Source organism: Erinaceus europaeus, chromosome 14, assembly GCF_950295315.1.
Source record: "Erinaceus europaeus chromosome 14, mEriEur2.1, whole genome shotgun sequence".
NCBI classification, from domain to species: Eukaryota; Metazoa; Chordata; class Mammalia; order Eulipotyphla; family Erinaceidae; genus Erinaceus; species Erinaceus europaeus.
In genome coordinates, this window is record NC_080175.1 from 24850552 (window position 1) to 24870651 (window position 20100).

General features: G+C 52.5%; 1 protein-coding gene across 9 annotated transcripts in view; it reads left to right on the forward strand.

Moving 5' to 3' along the window:
* Positions 1 to 20100, forward strand: part of SH3PXD2A (SH3 and PX domains 2A) — a 262938-nt gene that overhangs the window by 196662 nt on the left and 46176 nt on the right. For 5 of the 9 annotated variants that reach the window (XM_060171382.1, XM_060171386.1, XM_060171383.1 and 2 more), the window contains 2 exons: positions 4446 to 4490; positions 11097 to 11228. In XM_060171382.1, the coding sequence (XP_060027365.1) occupies positions 4446 to 4490; positions 11097 to 11228 (177 nt within the window). Of the gene's footprint in view, positions 1 to 4445; positions 4491 to 6165; positions 6187 to 11096; positions 11229 to 20100 lie in introns of those variants that run through there. The other 4 variants (XM_060171384.1, XM_016191472.2, XM_060171389.1 and 1 more) reach the window with 2 other exon arrangements.

Below are 20100 nucleotides of genomic sequence, written 5' to 3' on the forward strand. Positions count from 1 at the left end.
ACTTCAAGTAGCAAAGGCTTTGTGAGCACTTAGTGCAGGTGGGTCAAGGGTCCCTACATCCCTCTCTCCTAGGCTTATGGAGCAGTTCCTTGTTGGTGAAGAGATGTCACAGCACAAGGGTTGGCAAACCACTGCTCACAGCCCAAACCTGGCCCACCATGTGGTTTTACAAATAAAGATTTATTGACCCACATCTCCATCACTCTTCTGTGGCTAGATGGGGGCTGCTTTAAGTGCAGCACTGGGGAATGAGCCTGTGCGCTGTACCACAGAGCTGCTTCCCTAGCCTAATTTTTGTTCTGTGATTTTAGAAAGTGAGGTTGAGAGAGACAGAAATGAAAGGAGGGGAGAACAGTCCAGGAGGGGGTGCAGCTGGTAGGGCTTTGAACTTAGAACCATGTGGTCCCAGGGTGTTGCTGTTCGTCCTCTCTCTCTCTCTTTCTCTCTCTCTCTTATCAAAACACTGATTAGCTCTGGTTTATAGTGATGCAAGGGACTGAACCTGGGACTTTGGAGCCTCAGGCATGACAGTCTGTTTGCATAACCATTATGCTATCTACCCCCACCTTCTCTATATATGGGGGGGGCTAATAAATCTAAAAATAAAAGGAAAGAAGGAGAAAAAGGAGTAGAAAAACAACAAACTACAGCTCCACCATCATGGGATTCCCTTGGTGCTGCCCATGGTGATCCTTGTTCTAGAAACAAGCCCAGACCCCCAAGGCATACATTCATGGGCTGAGCCATCTCTCAGCCCCAGAGGCTAACATTCTGGACAGAGATTGCATGGCCCACAAAGCCTAGAACACTGCTCTAGCTTTCTCCAGAGAAAGGAGGGCAGGCAAGTAAAACCATAGGGAGATTTTTTATTTGTTGATTTTGTTTGTTTGTTTTTGTTTTATATTTATTCTTTTAAAAAATTTATTTATAAAAAGGAAACACTAACAAAAGCCATAGGATAAGAGGGGTACAACTCCACACAGTTCCCACCACAAGAACTCCGTATCCCATCCCCTCCCTGATAGCTTTCCTAGTCTTTAACCCTCTGGGAGCATGGACCCAGGGTCATTGTGGGATGCAGAAGGTGGAAGGTCTGGCTTCTGTAGTTGCTTTCCCACTGAAGATGGGCATTGGCAGGTTGATCTATACTCTCAGCTTATATTTATTCTTAAAATGAAAGAGAGAGAGAGGGGTAGAGAAAGAGACAATATCAAAGCATCACTCTGGCATATGTGGTGCCAGGGATCAAACTCAGGACCTCATCCTTAAGAGTCTAATACCTTATCTACTACACCACCTCTCCAGGCCACAATCCAGAGGAAACTTTAACCTCAGCACAATGTAGCACCAAAGCTCCAGGTTCTGAGCTCAGCCCCACTTGGCCACACCAGCTCGCAGTCAAGGAGTCCTAGGGATGTCTGCCCTCCCTCTGCCCTACCAGCGTGTGAGAGCTTGTCTGGCCCTCATTGCCCCTGCCCCTGGGCTTCCTGCTGCTCAGCCTGTAAGAGGTTCTGGCCACATACCTGGCCTTGGCTCTGAGTGCAGACCTCACCGCCCCTCATCCCCAGCTCTGACTGGCCCGGTGCCTGCAGCAGCACTGCTCTGAGTGCTGGAATGTTCTTGGTGCGTCCAGCACCGGCCCATTCTCAGCCTTACAGTTCCAGGAGCGTGAGATACTTGGTGCCCTGGAGCTGGCTGCACAGACCCTCAGGTCTGGGCTCTTGGTGGTAGTGATGATGCACTGTCATTGAGCACCAGCTGTTTACCAACCAAGCACTGTGCTCAGCACTCAGGTCTCATTTAACCCCCAGCATCCTGGATGCGAAGTATATCACCTCATGTCAGCTTTTCCAGAGCCTGGATTTGAATCCAATCCAGACAGTCTGGCATCAGAGGCCTTAGAAAACCTCTTCATTGGAGCCACCTCCATCCACCCCTTGGTGATGAGCAGTGACAACTAGAAGGAATAGGCTTCCCAGTTGTATATGAGGAGAGGAGAGCAGCTTGTCACTTGGATGGTGGCTTGCCAAGTGAGGAAGAGTTAGGTCTTTCGAACGGTGGTCAAACTCTGATCAGCTTGGTCCCGTGTCCCCCAAGAGATGGCAACTGTGCTAGCTGTGTGACCTCACAGAAATTACTTAACCTCTCTGCTTCTTTTTCATCATCTGCAGAATAGGAGGAAGACTTCAGTGTAAAAATTTTAAAATATTTTTATTTTTAATACTTTATTTTTCTTATATTTGATAAGACAAGAAACAGAGGGGAGAGGTAGAGAGGAAGAGAGAAAGAGAGACTCCTGCAGCACTGCTTCACTACTCGAAGCTTCCCCCCTACAGGTGGGAGCTGGGGCCTTGAACCCAGCTCTTTGCACATGGTAACATGTGTGCCACCAACTGGCCCCCTCTAAGTGCAGGTTTATATGAAAAACAAAGGAAGTGCTCAGCACAGTGACGGCAGTGCCACAAATGCTTCCTAAACGTCTGCTGCCACTAGGATTACTATTAGTGTTACTGGGTCGGGTGGCTCTCCTGGCCAGCACGGAGTGGCCAGTACGAGGATTGGCCTCCCAGCTCAGCAGCCAGCACTGTTCCTTTGAGGCCACCAGTGTGTGTTCCCAGACCGGGTTCCATTTCTGGCTCTGCTATTCTGTGCTCAGAGAAACTTGGACAGTTGTTTCTCTGTCTGAGCCCAGACTCTCCCCCTGTACAATGGGGCAAAAGAGTCCTCCCCACCTCCAGGCACTAGGGGACAGTAAGGGAACAACTTTACACCATCAGCACACTACTGGTGCTTTCCTAAAACTTTACTTATTACGTACTTGGGAGAGAGATTCACATAACAAGGAGAGACAAACCAGAGCACAACACTGGGACATGTGGTGCTGGGCATCAGACTGGGAGCCTCAGACAGGCAAGGCCTTTGCTCTGTAGTTGAGCTATTTCATCCAACTGCTAATACTGTTTGTTTGTTTGTTTGTTTGTTTATAGGCTGGGGAGATAGTATAATGGTTTTGCAAAGGACTTTCATATCTGAGGCTCTGAGACTCCAAGTTCAATCCCCCACACCCACTATAAGCTAGAGTTGAGCAGCACTCTGGTTGTGCTATCTGTCTCTCCCTTTAACTCAATAATAATAATGGTAATTATTATTATTATTTTACCAGAGCACTGCTCAGCTCTGGCTTATGGTGGTACAGGGGATTGAACCTGGGACTTTAGTGCCTCAGGCATGAGTCTCTTTGCATAATCATAATGCTATCTATCCCCGCCCAAAATAAATTATTTTTAAAAAGCAAATATTAAAACAATTGTGTATTTATTTATGAGAAAGAGGGAGTGAGAATCAGAATGTCACTCCGGTACATGCAATGCCAAGAGCCAAACTCGGAAGCTCTTGTCTGAGAGTCTGGGGCTTTATCCATGTGCCACCTTACAGGCCTCTGGTGATATCCTTCTTACATCTTGACCCTCTGACATTCTAGGAGGTTCATGCCATTGGCGAGGCTCATCATAATGTCACTTATAGCGCATCTGATGATGTGTTCTTTCCAGTGCTTTAATTTTTCTCTTTCTCTTTTGGACAAATTTAATCTCATTTCACAGATGAGGAAACTGAGGTCCAAATCAGAGAGGACTCTCCAAGCCTGGAGTGGAGGCCTCATCTCTTCTGCTTACTAACAGTCCCCATCTTCAGAGGTGGGGTTGAGACTTTCTAAAAAGGAGTCTTCCTTCCATTCTACCTTAGCTAGTGACACATGACCAAGGACTGGACAAGAAGGACAGACAGCAAAGGGGGCCGGGTGGTGGCGCACTCAGTTAAGTGCACATGTTACCATGCACAAGAAACTGGTTCAAGCCCCTGGTCCCCACCTTTGGGGAGCTTTCATGAGCAGTGAAGTTATGCTGCAGGCATCTCTCTTTCTCTCTCCCCCTCTCTCTCTCCCTTCTCAGACTCTCTCTGTCTCCAATAATTTAATTAAAAAATAAAAAGGTAGCAAGACCCAGAAGACTTGAGTTTTCTGCCTCTGCTGTAAGGGCTCACAGATCCAGACTGGGAGGACCCATGGCTCACCATGTCCTGTGGGGCAGCCACCACCCACATGGCCAGAGAGAGAGGGACAAGCTGCCTTCTGCTGGATGGCATTACCCTTGGGCCCGTGTCCAGAAGGAGATTGAGTAGGCTTCTCTGTGCTCCAGAGGATTCCTGCATTTCGGCAGACACCTCGTTATCCCTGGACAGGCCTGCTGGCTCTGTGATCACTCAGGCCCCCGCCCAGAGCCAGCAGGGCCAGGAAATCACTCCCCTCCCCTCCCCCGCCTTCCTCCTGCTGGCCTGAAGGCACGCCTGCAGCCACTTGCCCTGTGGACCTCCTGCCTGCCTAACGGTTCTCTCTCCATTTCTGATTCTTCTCTCCTGCTGCCGTTTGCTCTCGGGGGGACTCGAAGTGTGGCTGTCCAGCTGGACTGAGTCTCCCAAGAAGGACAGAACAGGTACTGGGCACAGTGTGCATGCGTGTGGGCACATGTCCGGCCCGGGCGTGCGTGTGTGCATGCGTGCCTGCCGGGAGCTGGTGCCCGGGGCATTGGCCACATGCTTCCCTGTGTGGGGGTGGTCCCCTGTTGTCATGACAGTTCTCTCCCGCTCTCCCTCTGGCTGTAACCTCTGCCTTCTCATTGGATGCTTTTCAGGGTTTTGCATCCAGCCTGGCAGCCCTCATGTGGGTGGAAGGTGCCCTTTCCCTCCTGGTGCCTAAGCACATGGACACTGAGCCCATAGCATGTGTATTTGAGCCCCAGCTTTGCCAGTCCTGTCTGTGCTTCCTGGATAGGTTAGCCCCCCCCCCCCATATACCTCACTGGGAGCCTGGCCCAGGTGATCCCAGGCATTAGCCCAGTGGGCCACTCTTGCCAGCCAGAGCATCCAGGGAGTGCTGAGCATCAGACTGTTCAACAGAGAACTGACATCTTTGACCCCAGTGATCAGTTCCTTGAGGTCCCTTATCTACAGGCATCTCAGCCCTTCTCTGAGTTTCTTGTCTCCTCAAACTCTCCCGCATTCAGAAGGGGAAACCAAGGCCCAGAGAGACCCAGAGATTTACCCAAGACGCTGAATCTAGTCTACCGTTGTTGCCTGTGTGGGGGTGGTCCCCTGTTGTCATGAGGCTGTAGCACAGCCTCCTGTGCTCCAGGGATCAGGGCTGGAACTGCTTCTGACCTCAGAGCCTTCCCAGGTTTGTGGCTGGGCACAGAGGCTAGGGGTCAGGGTAGCCTTACCCTTTGTCTTTCTGGACAATGACAAAAAACAGGAGTAGGTTTTTCAGTTGCTAGGAGGAGATACAGCAGGCAGACCCATAGATTTCTACAGCAGAAGGATCTTTTAGGAATCCCTCCTCTCCCCAACCCTCCCCGAGCCAGGGGCCTCAACACATCTTTGTCTGACCTTTTCTTTCAGTTAGAGAGACTGGAGGGGGCCAGAGAGGAACAGCCATCACAGCACTGGAGCTTCTCCCAGTGTTGTATACACCTCCCACGTGGGCGTGGGGCTTGAACCTGGGTTTAGCACATGGTAAGGCATACACTCTCCCCCTAAGCTATCTCTCTGGCCCAAGTCGCCCCATTCTGAGGGTGCTGTTTGACTCAGCATCCAAACAAGAGAGCTGGCACTGAGACTCAGGATTGTAGAACAAGATGGAGGAACCAGAGATTAGAGGGAGGCTGGGCCAGAGGTCCGAGCTATGAGCAGGGAGAGAGAGTCAGGGCCCCCAGGAAGAAGACGGCAGAGGAGGGCCCCGTACCTCAACTCAGGCCTCTTGCAGCAGGCCCTCCCATGCTGCTGCTGCATGCAGAGAGCCTGGGCCTGAGCTAATCGCTGGGCGCCTGTCCCTTTTTCCCCTCTCCCTGAGCCAGCGAGCTAGAGCCCACTTGGCCCACAAGTACATTTTATTCACCAAACGTACATCCTGGCTGCCTGGGGGTCCCCAGAGAGGCCAGCCGGCCTAGTCCGGCCTGGGAGGAGGAACCAATGTGAGGGGCTGGAGGGACCTTGGTGTGATGCCCAGAACTGGGGGCTGAGAGGTGTACGGAGCCAGGAGTTGGGACCACCAGGTGGCTTGGTGTCTTAGGATGAGCCCAGCTGTTGGGAGTGAGAAGCAGAGGCAACAACGCTAGACTAGATTCAGAGTCTTGGGTAAATCTCTGGGTCTCTCTGGGCCTTGGTTTCCCCTTCTGAATGCGGGAGAGTTTGAAGAGACAAGAAACTCAGAGAAGGGCTGAGATGCCTGCAGATAAGGGTGCTCAGCTCCTGCACCTTTTTGAGGCAACACCCTAAAGTGAAGCAGGGCAGACTGGGGTGGCTCTGGTCTGGTTCACTGTCCTCTCCTGCTGCCTGCCAGGAGGTGGGGTCTGGGAGAAACATACTGGGAATGGTGGCCCTCTCTCCTACAGTCCGGGGCTGCTGAAGAAACTAATCCTCTCCTCCTCTCCTCCTCTCTCCTCTCTCCTCTCTCCTCTCTCCTCTCTCCTCTCTCCTCTCTCCTCTCTCCTCTCTCCTCTCCTCTCCTCTCCTCTCCTCTCCTCTCCTCTCCTCTCCTCTCCTCCCCTCCTCTCCTCCCCTCCCCAAGTCTACCTGTTTACGGTTGACTTCTGATGCACTGGCATTAACCCCCGTGCCTCCCACCTCTCCTGGTGCTAGAAGACCCCAGCAGTCGGTGCTGTTCCTGTGTCTGCTCACAGGGGAGGAAGCTGGGACTCAGAGAGGTTAAGCATCCTGCCCTGGGTCACAAAGCTAATGAGGAAGAACAGGACTGGACCTCAGCCCTGAAGTTGGTGCTTCTGCATCTTGAGTGAGCGCCAGGCAATTACTGCAGGTCCCCTGCGTGACTCCAGTTCTGGGGTGTCCATTCTGACACAGGAGTCTGGTTGGGGAGTAGTATCAGTGAGAATCCAGTAGGGGACAAAAGCAGAGTGTGGCTAGAGTGGTGGGGGTCTTCCTGGAGGAGGGGATGACTAGGTAGGATTGAAGTTGTGGGGAGGAGGGGAGGCACTGCAGGTAGGAAGGGGACCAGCTAAGACAAGGACTTGGAAAGTGAGAATCTGAGTGCATGCAACAGTGTGGCCGGCAGAATGTGGGGAGTGGGGAAGCACAGGGCTCATGTACTGAATTGTGAATGTGGTTCAGGACTGGGTGTGGGTGAAGGGGATGTATGTACCAGGGATCTTGGGGAGCTCAAGACTGGCAAGAAAGACAGCTTGGTCTTTATCCTAGAGGCTAAGGGGATTCCTTAAAAGTGTTAGAGCTGGAGAGTTACTTGCAGGAGCCTTGTTCAGAAGTTTAAGTTAGTAGCCAGGATTGGGCAGGAGCCTGGGATCCATCCAGGTGGTATGGGGAGGCATGCAGATGTGAGGTGTGAGCATGCGTGTGCAGGGCTGCAGGGACTTCTGAGCCCCAGGAGAGCTGGGTCCAAGGGCCCAGCCCCAGGCAAGTCTCAGGGTCCCCTCCCTACGTGGGAGTCCTCCCCTCCCACCTGAAGAATCAAGACTCCCTCCACTGCTTCTCCTCCTCCCTCCATCCCTCCGCACCCCACCCCCATTTTCCAGGCCTGAGCTGGGAGGGGATCCAGGGCAGCCTCTGCAGGATGACATCACCCCACCCCACCCCCACCTGTCCTCCTGCACGTGGTTTCTCATCTGAATACCTGCTCCCAGGTCACCTGGTAGCCCTGGGCAAGTGGAGCCCCAAAAGCAGATACCTGGGAAAGGGAGCTGAGAGCCTGCATGCTGTGGGTGAGGACTGTGTGTACCCATCTGTCCATTCCACTATCCCTAGAGGAGATGCCAAGAAGTGCTTCTGCCTGGCCTTTGTGTTCTGGAACCCCTGGAGAACGGTTTTCTTAACTTGTCTACCTGTGTCCTAGAGTGTCCGTCTCCTGAAAAACTATGGCCAGTTTTCCAAGGGATAGGGCTGGTGGGAGTGGGGGGGGGGGTCCTCTCTCTGAAGGCTTGTCTCAGATTTCTTGGCTTAGGTGGGAGGGAATCTTGCCCTCTCTCTCCATGCTCCTCCTTGCTTATTTCCCCATCTCCCCCTCCCCCTTCTAGAGTTGAATTGTCTGGTTTTCCTGAATTTCAAGAGGTGAAGCCACTTCGGGACCCTCCAAAACCATCAAATCTCTGTTCATCTGTCTACCATTCACTCATTTCATTCATTTTACATCCCTGTGTGGAATGCCTCTGTGGTGGGAACTGTCATCTGGTGGGTAGAGGCAGCAAAAGTCAACAAGGTCCCTGCACTGAGGTCTTTATTGAGCACCAGCTGCATACCTGGTGCCTAGGGGTGTGAGGAGGCAGGGCCCTCTACTGGAGGCCAGGGATGGGTAGCTCTAAGCAGCCTGCATATAACGTAGGAGTTCAGAACACACCCAAGGGTGCTGGGTAGGTTCGGGCTCAGTCTCAGCCATGTGACCCTACTCCCCTTGTGAGCCTCAGTCTGCCTGTGTGAGAAATGGATCCATAACGGGTCATCTGAGTGTGGAGGACTGTCATTAGGTTCACATAGGCCAGTTAGCTGGAGCCAGGGGCCCCAGGAGCTGATGGTGGAGTGCTGTCAGCTTTTGGTCTAATCTGGCTTCTGGGGTTTGCAAGGCCTGTGTTCCATCAGCTGAGCTCCTTCCCCAGGCCTGGCTTCAGGGCACTGGCAGCTCAGTGAAGAACCAAGGATCTCCCCTTCTGCCTGTCTGTACCTCAAGTTCCCCTGTCCCTCAAAATGGAGAGGAGCCCCAGTGGCCCTTTCTCTGCTAGATGCACTTCCACAGTGCCCTTGTCCACAGAGACTCAGCTGCCCCTCTGGCCACAGCAGGAAGGAGCCCCTGTCAGCACCCTGCCCACTCTGCCCGACTGGCAGGGAGCTGATTGCCCAGAGTGCAGAGCCAGGCCAGCCCTTCCCAGCTGCTGGCTGCGTTTCTGTCTGAAATACAATCCCGACATAGAGGGGCTAATCCGTGTGGTGGACCTCAGAGGGATGGGGCCTCCTGGGTCTCCCAAGGGCAAATTTGGCATGGGGCACACACTCCAGGGGAGGAAACTGCTGGGGGCAGCATGTCTCTGCCCTCCCCATGCCTGCCTGCCTCCTCCATTAGGGTAGATGAAGCCCCAGAAGCAGTGCTTCCTATTCTGACAGCATGAACACCACCGGCATGTGTGTGAACAGTGTTTCTGTTCAGTTAGATCTCTATCTCTGGGCTGGGGCCTGGGCATGAGCACTCTTTTAAAATTTATTTATTTGTTTGTTTGTTTGTTTATTATTTGAGAGGAGCAGAACTCAGCTCTGGTGTAAGGTGGTCTCAGGAGTTGAATCTGCAGCCTGGGGCCTTAGGCCTACAAGTTGGTATTTGGGCAGGCTTAGCTCTCTCCCCAGCCCAATGTCTAGCATGTCCTTATGCTAGAAGAATGGGGTGTCTGGAAGCAGAAACCAGGGGGCTGTTCTGTAATGAAAAGAGACATGAGCATAAGCATGCAAGGCTGAGCCTGGTGCTCTCTGTAGCAGCTCTGTGAGCTCGGTCAGCCTCTTGGCCTCTCTGGGCCTCTTGAGAGGCCCATGTTCATGACATGGGCAGGTACAGAGGGTACCCTGGGGGATTAAATGGGGCATGTGGAGTTTAGGGATGAACCCTCTCCTATGTTTCTATAGCCAGATTGAACCGCCAGCCTTCCTTGAGATCGGCAGATGTATTTGGTATAAGAAGTTGTACTAGGAATTCCCTTTGGGCTGAGGGTAATCTGGGGAGACTTCCTGTAGGAGGCAACTAGTACATTTCTGGCATGTGGATACTTTTAGCTCTAAACAGGGCATGCATTGTTGGTTGTTTTGTCTCTGCTGGTGCTCTAATGGTGATGGTTCCAGTGAGGCACAGAGAGGTTAGAGTAGCAGGTCCAGTTTCCACACAGCCACTAAGCTGAGCAAGGCATCCAGTCTGTCCACCCTGTAGCCTGGTGCTTACTTAGCGACTCTCACACTGGCCTAGCTGCTGAAGAGGACAGAGAGAGGTGGTTCACCAGTCCTGCCTAGGCTGAGCCCCCCTCCCCCCACCTCTTAAACTCCAGGAAATTGCCAGGAAAGGGCCACTAGAGCCTGACTTGGAATCCCACAGCCTGGAGGCAGAGGGAGACTGAGCCCCAGACCCCTGGGACGCCCCCTCTCTGTACATGGGGCTGGGTGAGCAGGCCACACCCCTGGGCTCTGTGACAATACCCCCATGATCTGGAGGGACAGGAATAGGGCCAAACTTGAGGAAAAATGGGGGGGGGGTAGTGGGGGGCAGGCCGAGACTTTCTTCTTGGGTTTCAAGTAAACAGTCTTGATCTCCTCCCCCTCCCCTGCCTCCACCCCCGGCTCCTCATTCGATGGGTCTCATGTGTTTCTATTTAAGGGTTGCAAGTAAACCCCAGTGATTGGCGGCCTCAAACCCTCTTGACTTCTCGCCTGGGCTCCGGGGCTGTGGAGCCGGTCTCTCTCCTTGCTCCCTCTCCCTCCCCAGGGCAGGACTGCTGACTTTCTTTCTCTGGGTTTACAAGGGGTTGGGGGGAGAGGCGGGAGCCCTCCTCCCAGCCTGGCCTTTCTCTCTCTCCTCTGCCCTGGCCTCAGCCCTCATGGGCCGCCCGCCCACCCGCCGGCCCTCAGCCCTCCCCTCACGCCCCTGCGGCTGAGGGGTCTGGAGAGACCACTTCCACCCCAGGCCTCTCCCCAGACTGGCTAGAGCTGGCCTGTGACTAACTCGGCACAGCAGCAGGCTCTTCCTGCTAAGTTTCCTCAGCCTCCCCATCCCTCTCTCTGTCTCTCTGTCTCTGCCTGCCTCCCCCACCCCTCCACCTCCTGTCCCCTGGCTCCCCATGTCCCCCGGCCCCCGCGGTGCAGCGGGCCGGTGTGGGGCCTTGCTATATGGCCTGTCCTTGGGGCCCAGTGAGTTGCGAGCTCAGGCTGCAGGCAGCCCCTGGGAGCAGCACTGGCTACAGAGCAGCCTCCCTCGAGGCCCATGGACAGGGGGCACCTCAACCGCGGGGCCACGGCTGGCCGCTGGCTCACCGCGTGCTTTCTGCCCTCGCCAGGTGCCGACAGCAACACCGAGCCCATGATCCTGGAACAGTACGTGGTGGTGTCCAACTATAAGAAGCAGGAGAACTCAGAGCTGAGCCTCCAGGCTGGGGAGGTGGTGGATGTCATTGAGAAGAACGAAAGCGGTGAGTGCTGCCTGGCTCCTCGGCTGGCTGGCTGGCTGGCTGGTGGCTTTTTGTTCCTTTCCTCCTCCCCCACCTCTACAGCTATACGTTATTTCCATCTGGCGGGGAGAGGGCCTGAAGGAGGCTGAAGTTTCCCCTGTTGGTTTGGGCTGCAGGCCAGCAGTTTGCCTGGTGGTGGAGGAATGTCTCCCCGGCTGGGGGTGATTAACCTGCATGTGTGAGTGTAGGCCCCGGGTGGCAGCTGAGACTGTGCCCACCCAGCCCTTGCTTGGGGTCCCATGCCCTCATAGCTTATAGGCAAAGTAGCCTTCAGCTCAGGGGTGCCCTGCACCCCTCCCCCATATTGGGGCTGTGTTCCAAACCAGGGACCAGGCTGGAACAGGAGAACCTGGCCAGCTGGTCGGGAAGGCATGTCATGATGTCACTATAGGATTTGGGATCCTGGGGCCCCTGGTGACTTCTCTGTAGAGTAGCCAAGCCGGTGGAGTTTGGCTCACATCTGGCTGATGAGCTGACCACCCTCTGCTGCGCTGAAGGCCTCCAGGATTTGGGATGAGGGCCCAGTCGGGGGACAGAGCCAGGCTTAGGAACCGGCAGGGTCCCATGGCAGCCCGTTGTCATTGAGAGCTTAGGCTTTGTCTCCTCAGGCTTTGCCCATGGTGGTCCAGGAGGTCGATAGATCCCTCCACCCCATGTCTTCTCACCAAGGGGGCCACAGTTCCCTCAACATTTTGTCCTTGGCAGCTGGAGTCTCTGCAGGTGGAGAGGAAGAGGACTCAGTCTGTCTGTCTGAGCTGCAGTCCCTCCATGGCCTCCTGTAGATCTGCAACTCAATGCCTGGTCAGCCATCATCCTTCGGCCTACTGGGCTGGGATCAGTTCTAAGGCATTTCGTTTCAGTTTCAGTTCACTGCAGGGAATGGCAGGAGACTCTCTGGGCTTGGTTTGAGAATGTTTCTAGAGGGGAGGGGCCTGCCTCCTTTTCCTGTCCTTCTCTATTCTCTTCTATGAATTTTTTTTTTTAGTTGATTTGTTGATGAAGTAGGAGAGATAGAGAAAACCAGAGCATCACTCTGACACGTGCAATGCCAGGGGTCTAACTAGGATCTTGTGCATTACCCACTATACTACTTCCTGAGTCACCTCTTCCAATATTTTGATCCCTGGAGACTAGGTTGTCCAAAGGATGACTGTACCCATTTTATGAAGGCGCTAAGGCATGGAATGAAAGGATCAGATCAAGCCTGAGATCAGATCAGGACAGAACAGGGATGTTGCTGAACGCTGACTCCTACAACTTTGCACAGCAAGCAGCTGTAGTGATCATGGTGAAATCCCAGCTGGCTTCCAGAGGGAGATGAGCTCAGGCTGCTGCTTCAGGAGGCTCAGAAACCAAACTTGCTGAGAGCAGGGCTCTGGCACCCACATAGGCCTGAGTCATGACATTTGGGTCTGGGGTCTTCACAGCCTGTTCCCAACTCAGAGAGGCCTAGCCCAGCCCTCCTGCCTGGAGTCATGCCCAGGCAGTTGGCTACAGCAGGCCTCTTCTGGTGGAGTCTTTTGCTGGGCATAAGCTGGTCTTCTGCACAGCTTTGCCTTTGGTCTTTGTGACCCTCCTAGTACACCTCCCCATCCCCCAGGAAAGCCAGCAGCTTCCTAGGAACCTAATTTTGGGAGCCCTAAGCACCCCAAGACCCAAGGAAAATGCTCTCTAATAGAATTGGAGACACTGCAAGAGGAGCCCTCACAGTAGAGGCAGTCAGCCTGCTCTGAGGCTCAGTGGTCCCCTGGTGTTTGTCCTTGACCTTCCTATCACCTCAGAGCCCTGTGTGCTCTTGGGGTGCTGCCTCAGGCGTCAGAGGCAGAGCCCAGGCACCTCAGCCCAGTGCTGTCATGCAGCAGGCTGGGCAGAGGTGCAGACACATCTTCTCCTGAGGCATCCATCCCAAGTGATTCTGTGGCTCCCTTCAAAGACCCAGCCTGCCTACATACCCTCTGAAGCACCTGCTGTTCCCTCCCAGGAGGAGGGTTTGGCCCTCCACCTCCTAGTGGGGTATCTTCAGGTCCCTTAAGCCTCCCAGGCCTCGGTTATGCCTTCTGTGAAATGGAAATTGACAGTTACTTAGATATAGACACTGGAGCAGATGACCTCCCCAAGTCCCTCCCCAACTTGAGTCCAGGGGCAGGATCCTCCATTTGGGGCAGAGAACTCCTCTGCTTGTGGCTTCTCCTCTCCTTTGGACCTTGTGTTTCTTTGCCCTTGAAGGGGTAGCTCCTTGGAGCTCTGTGTTCACTGCACAAAGCTCCTTGGTTAGTCGTCACTAGAAACCCGGAGGCCTGGAGTGTTGGCCCAGCTTAACCAGAGTGCGTGGAGAGGAACAGAGAGAACCCAAACTGGGATCCTTGAGAGGGTGGTTTCCCAGTTCAAGGAAGCGCGGGGAGGGGGGTGGGGACTGACAGTGACAACCCAACTGTGGGGGAGGAGAGATGTTGTGTGTGCATCCTGCATACTGGCTTCAGAAGGAGTGGTGAGCAGGCTTGTGATTCAGAGAACAAAGCTCCAGCTGTGATGCCTTTGACATTGGTATGGGGGTGTGGGGTGTTGAGGCATTACCACTTCATTGTTCGGGCAGTAGCCCCTATTACAGATATCACTGTTCCCCAGGGTCTCGCCTTGCCCACCAAGTGTCTGTGTCCCCTTCTCATTTGACTGGGAGTCTCTGGAGTAGGATTCAGAGGCAGCCAGCCACTCCTGACTCATCCCTGAGCTCCAGGACCTGCTAGGTAGAACAAAGCCACTGAGAAATGGGAAGATGTGGTCGTGCCAGTGCCCTGTAACCAAACTGGCCCAAAGAGAGTTGTATCTGCAACACTTTTCAGACAGTGAACACCAGATGCCAAGCCATGCACTTCATGTGCACACTTTTGCTGGCTTCATGGGGTGAACTCATCAGGAGAAGGCACCGTAGCTGTATTGTGGCTGCAGCTACAGGCCCAGAGGTTAAGTCATTTGCCTAGAGCTCAGCAGCTTAGACTCTCCACTCTGCTCTGCAGAGGACATGTAGGTAGGGTGAGAATGGCCTGGCCCTGATCTGTGATGTGGTGGATTGGAGGAAGACTTAGCCTACTAGAGATGACCCCAGATGCCTAGCACATTCCTGCAGAAGAAGCCTTCTTCCAATGTGTGCTCAAAGGTTCATGTTCCTTTTGAATTTGAGAACAGAAAGCAGGTGAGAGGATCAGGCAAGGAGCTGTGTATCCAGCACTGAGGACAAGCCTTTTCCAAGGAACCTAGTTAGGCAGAGAGCTGAGATGCCCAACATAGGACCTGTGTGGCTTCAGGAAAGGTATCTGTTATTAAACAGGAGGTCTGGGGCTCAACCAGAACAAGACTCTTGTTTTCAATTTCCTAACAGAGGCAAATCTAGCAGAAAGGTTCAGCAGCTCCCCTAGCCTTGCCAACCCCCAGGGCACACCGCCACCAATGCTCTCTTGTTTTTGAGAACCCTCCTCCTTGCCTACCTAAATAGCAGGAGCCAAGATGCCTATTCGGCCTCAATGGCCTGTGTTGGCTTCACCTCCTGGGAGGCATGATCTGCTCTGACTATTCACAAAACTGTGAAGGCAGTCCTCCATCACTCTGGTTCCTGGGTCCAACTAAAACTGCCTTCAACTGCAGGATGGTTTCTTCTTTCCAGGAGGTATTGAGCAGGGCAGGTGTGGCAGGGAGGCAGCAGATGCTGATGCTGTTTCTGCCTCGAGGGACTTGCCTTGCAGGAGTCGACACCTGCTGGCACCTGGAGGACACACTGGACCTTCCTACACTTCCCTGGAGGCACAGAGCTCTCAGTCCAAGACAGCCATCCTCTGCCAGCGAGGGATTTTTGAGCTCCCTTAATTCACCTGTGTGAGAACATTGAACCTTGGGAATTTTGGGACTCCTCCGTCCCCTCCAAAGTCAATGCTTTAGCCCTAGTTGAGTTCCAAGTAGAGGGTAAAATCTGCTCAGACTTGCTTAAGAGACTGTTGAAAGGCTGTAGGAAGACCTCACCACACTGAAGGGTGGACAGTGCATCCCAGCCTCACAGAGAGGGGACAAGATAGTTAGCACAGCCCAAAGCAGCCACTCTTCTCTCTCTCTCTGCAGCCCCCACCCCATATGGATTGAAAGCCCAGTTGTGGTCTTCCTCCTCTTCCTCTTCCTCTTCACTCAGAGCAGTAGCCCTTCACCCAGCAGCACCCACCTTTCGGTGGAAAGAAGCACTGGCAATGGCCCCAAGTTTTCTGAGTTTCTGCAATTTGAATACTGATTCCTGAGCAGCCAGCGGTGTGTTCAGCTGTGTCTAGAGTATAACGGGGTACCTCACCAAACTCTTCAGCAATGGCTGTTGCATGGCAGGTTTTTTTTTTTTTTTTATTTTTATTTTTTTGCCTTCATGGTTATTGCTGGGCTCGGTGCCTGCATCATGAATCCACTGCTCCTGGAGGCCTTTTTTTTTTCCCCCCCTTTTGTTTCCCTTGTTGTTGTAGCCTTGTTGTCATTATTTTTGTTGTTGATGCCGTGCGTTGTTGGATAGGACAGAGAGAAACCAAGAGAGGAGGGGAAGACAGAGGGGGAGAGAAAGATAGACACCTGCAGACCTGCTTCACCACCTGTGAAGCGACTCCCCTGCAGGTGGGGAGCCCGGGGGCTCGAACTGGCATCCTTAGACCAGTCCTTGCGCTTCACACCACGTGTGCTTAACCCACTGCGCAACCGTCCGACTCCCGCATGGCAGGTTTTAAAGGAGATGGAGAGGACAGAAGAGATCCAAAGTACTTTAGGCTGTCATTATGTTACTTCCTTTTTTTTAAATGTTTTTTTAAAATATTTATTTTATTTATTTATTCCCTTTTGTTGCCCTTGCTGTTTTATTGTTGTAGTTATTATTGTTGTTGTCGTTGTTGGGTAGGACAGAGAGAAATGGAGAGAGGAGGGGAAGACAGAGAGGAGGAGAGAAAGATAGACACCTGCAGACCTGCTTCACTGCCTGTGAAGCGACTCCCCTGCAGGTGGGGAGCCGGGGTTTGAACCGGGATCCTTATGCCGATCCTTGTGCTTTGCGCCACCTGCGCTTAACCCGCTGTGCTACAGCCCGACTCCCATGTTACTTCCTTTTTTAAAAATTTTTTAATATTTATTTATTTTCCCTTTTGTTGCCCTTTTAAAAAAATTGTTGTTGTAGTTATTATTATTGTTATTGATGTCATCATTGTTAGATAGGACAGAGAGAAATGGAGAGAGGAAGGGAAGACAAAGAGAGAGGGAGAGAAAGATAGACACCTGCAGACCTACTTCACCACCTGTGACGCAACTCCCCTGCAAGTGGGGAGCTGGGGGCTCGAACCAGGATCCTTATGCCAGTCCTTCCACTTGTCGCCACGTGTACTTAACCTGCTGTGCTACCGCCCGACTCCCATTATGTTACTTCTTAACAGCTGTACATTGTGGAGAAAACAAAGAGTCACTGTCTCCACAAAAATAAGGCATGAGGGGCAGGGGGGGAGAGAGAGAAGAACATGCCAGAGCAGCACTCTGAAATGCACGACGTCAGGGATCAAACTCAGGACCTTATGTTTCCAAGTCCAACACTCTAGCTACTGTGCAATTTCCTGAGACATATGCATCGCTATCTTAATAATTATATTCCCAAGCATTTTATCTCCTACCCCTCCCTACTAGAGTTAAGATCTACTACACTCCTTACTCTGACATAGGTGGGGATGATTTCTTTTCTGTTTGTTCATGAGCAAAGAGGGCAGAGGTACTTACTCCATTGACTTCTAAAGGAGAAATGTAGTGTGCACATTATGCCTTAATTTATTTACTCATTTCTCCCACAATTCTTGACTGCCTCCTCTGTTCCCCAGCCTCATTGCTGACTGGGTTCATACCCCTTGAGTTTGCATTAATTTATAGGAACAGTCTTAAGAGATGGACTCACTCATGAAGCCAGGCCAGCTCTGCATAGCTCTGCAGACTTCCTGTTGTGGTAAATGAACCCTGTGATCTGAATGGCTGCAAGTGAGCTCACACTCTGAACGGTGCAGCAGCCTTTCAGGAGTTTGTGTCCAGTGGATTTGTGCGCATGGGCAGACACACACACACACACACACACACACACACACACACACACACACACACCATATGGATTTGGTGACTGTCTGCTCCCCAGCAACCATCAGAGAGCTTGGTATCTCGCAGTTTCCCTCATCCTCTGCACAGCATGTATGTGTCCCTGCTCTCTAGTAGTCCAGTCTGTCACCCATTTCCAGAGCTGTGACCCTCTTGAGCTGGCTAGAAGGGACAGAGTTTGTGAACATGCGTCCCAGTCCAGAGATGGTCTAGAGAATGAGAAGCATAGCAGTGCAAATGCAGGATTACCTGGCACTGGGGAAACATGGAATCCAGCTTAGGTAAGTCTGAATTGAATCTTAAAAAAAAAAAAAAGATTTATTTATTAATGGTGGGGCCAGGCAGTGGCACACCCAGTTGAGCACATATGTTAACCTTGCATAAGGACATAGGTTCAAGCCCCTACTCCCCACCTGCAGAGGGAAAGCTTCGTGAAGGGTGGAGCAGTGCTGCAAGTAGGTGTCTCTCTTTATCTCTCCCTCTCTATCTCCTCATCTCAATTTCTCTCTATCAAATAAAAGGTTAAAAAATCTAATCCTTACAAAATAGAAAATAAAAACAGAGGAGAAGACAAAACAAAAAAAAGTTGTATTAATGAGAGAGAGAACCAGAGCATCACTCTGGCATTTGTGTTGCAAGGAATCAAACTCAGGACTTCATTGCTCACATGATCAATACTGTATGCATCGTGCCACCTGCGGGGCCATCTTACTTGTATCGTAGTTTGGTCCATCCTTGTTAACACCCTAGGGGAAATTAGCTCGAGTCCTCGAAGCCAAAGCTTCTTGACCTGTGAAGATGGCTTTAGGTATACCAATGGCTATTATCAACTGTTATAGACAGATTTGAGAGGAATTCAGTGCTTAGTTCAGGGCCTGGCACCTGCTAAGCCCTCAGTACTCGGCAGTCACTAGGAAGATGCCTGGACAGGGGCAGTTGTGCTACAGACTGACCGTGGGACCCATAGCAGCCCAGCTTCCCTCTGGTGGCTTGTTTCCCCACCTGACTAGAGAACAGATTGATTACACTTGGTGGTGTCTGCAAATTCTCTCAGTCCTGATGGCTGTTTGGGGTGGTGACCAGATGACTGGACTTGCTAGACCACTTGTACTGGATGACCCCTATCTAACTGTCACTTGGTGGCACTGTGTCACATAGCTGATCCTGGTGGGAACAAGCAGTGTGGGGGTTAGGCTGCCTGCTGGGGTTGGAAGCATCGAGCTGGGCCATGGAGCATGAGAGGTGTTAACAGAAGCAGAAATGAACAGGAATGCCTTGAGTTCTGCTCATGTGTGGGGAACAGGCCTTGGTACAGAGTCCATGGGGCTGAGGCAGCAAGGCCTTGTGTCCTGTGAACAGGTAAACGTTGGGGAGCAGTGGATGGAGAGGAAGAACAGAGCCCCAGGAAGCAGGTGATCTGGGAGCAGCCTGAAATTGTGGGGTTTGCAGCAAGCAATCCTGGCTGCAGAGAGGAGGGGTGGTGAGAAGGGTGTGCACAGCTTTCCCCTCCAGCTCCTTCTGTGTTTGTCAGGGAGGCATCCAGGGGCTTGTCAGCACAACACTGTCACCTACCTGAATGAGGCCAGCTGCCAGGCAACTGTGTGGGGCACTTGGTACTCCCCCCACCTCCAGCTGCTCTGAAGGGGGAGACAGAAAAGCCGGGCACCCCTACCTAACATTGCTCTGTGGACTTGTTAGGTTCCAAATTCCTCTGAGGCTGTTTTCCTTGAATAGTTACTTGTGAGCACAAGTTGTGGTTCAGTGAGGAGCCCAGAAATGCAGCTGACAGGGGTCAGAGGGAGGCCACCTGCTGTGCCCAGCCTCAGCCCTAAGGCAAGACATTCCTTTCTGGGGTACAAACAGGTTTCTGCTGAGTGCATTCTCTAGCACTCCCCAAAGACTGCTGTCCAGTGTTTGGAGTCACAGGCCACCCAGCCACTGGCAAGGCTGGTATCAACAGTGTGGGGGAGAACATACAATGGAGAGGGAGGCAACAGCCCTAACAAGCCAGGAAAGTCACTCTGGATCCTGAAAGTACAGTGCAGGGGACAGACAAACCCCACTCATAGATAAGCCTGGGTGGAAAGCTGTGGGGTGTGACCAGGGAATGGCACTCTGCAGAGGTGCCTGATGGAGCATGGTGAGCACAGGAAGTACCAAAACCAGCTGGTTTGGAGAAGAGCAGTTGCTGAGACACAGGAGAGAGCAGTTGGTACCAGGCCAAGACTGGTTCTAGATATTGATAGAATGTTCTGGAAAGACCACTGTAGGAAGAGAGGTTGTCATGTGCTTCATGTGTGCAGTGTCACTGACAGTTAACTCAACCCCTTCAGTGAGCAGCACTGGAGGCCTTGCACCACACACACACACACACAGTATTGGTCTCCAGCAGATGTGACAAGGCAGTGGCCCAGCTGAAAGGCACAGGAAACATCTCCTCACACAACTTGTCCTCACCCTTACAGAACAGATTTCCACCCTGGGAAAGCATCATTTGTCAGGTCCTCAGAGAGTTCAGGGTGAAAAACACCACCACCACCACCCCTACCCTGCTCCCTCAGCCTTGACGTGAAGGGGTGATGTTACACCATCTGTGGTTGGTCTGCAGTAATGGCTCTTGTGGTGGTCGAGGTTTGCCCAGGGTTACTGCCCTCATTTCTATCAGCAGGTTTTCAGATTCCATAACCTCATCTTCTCC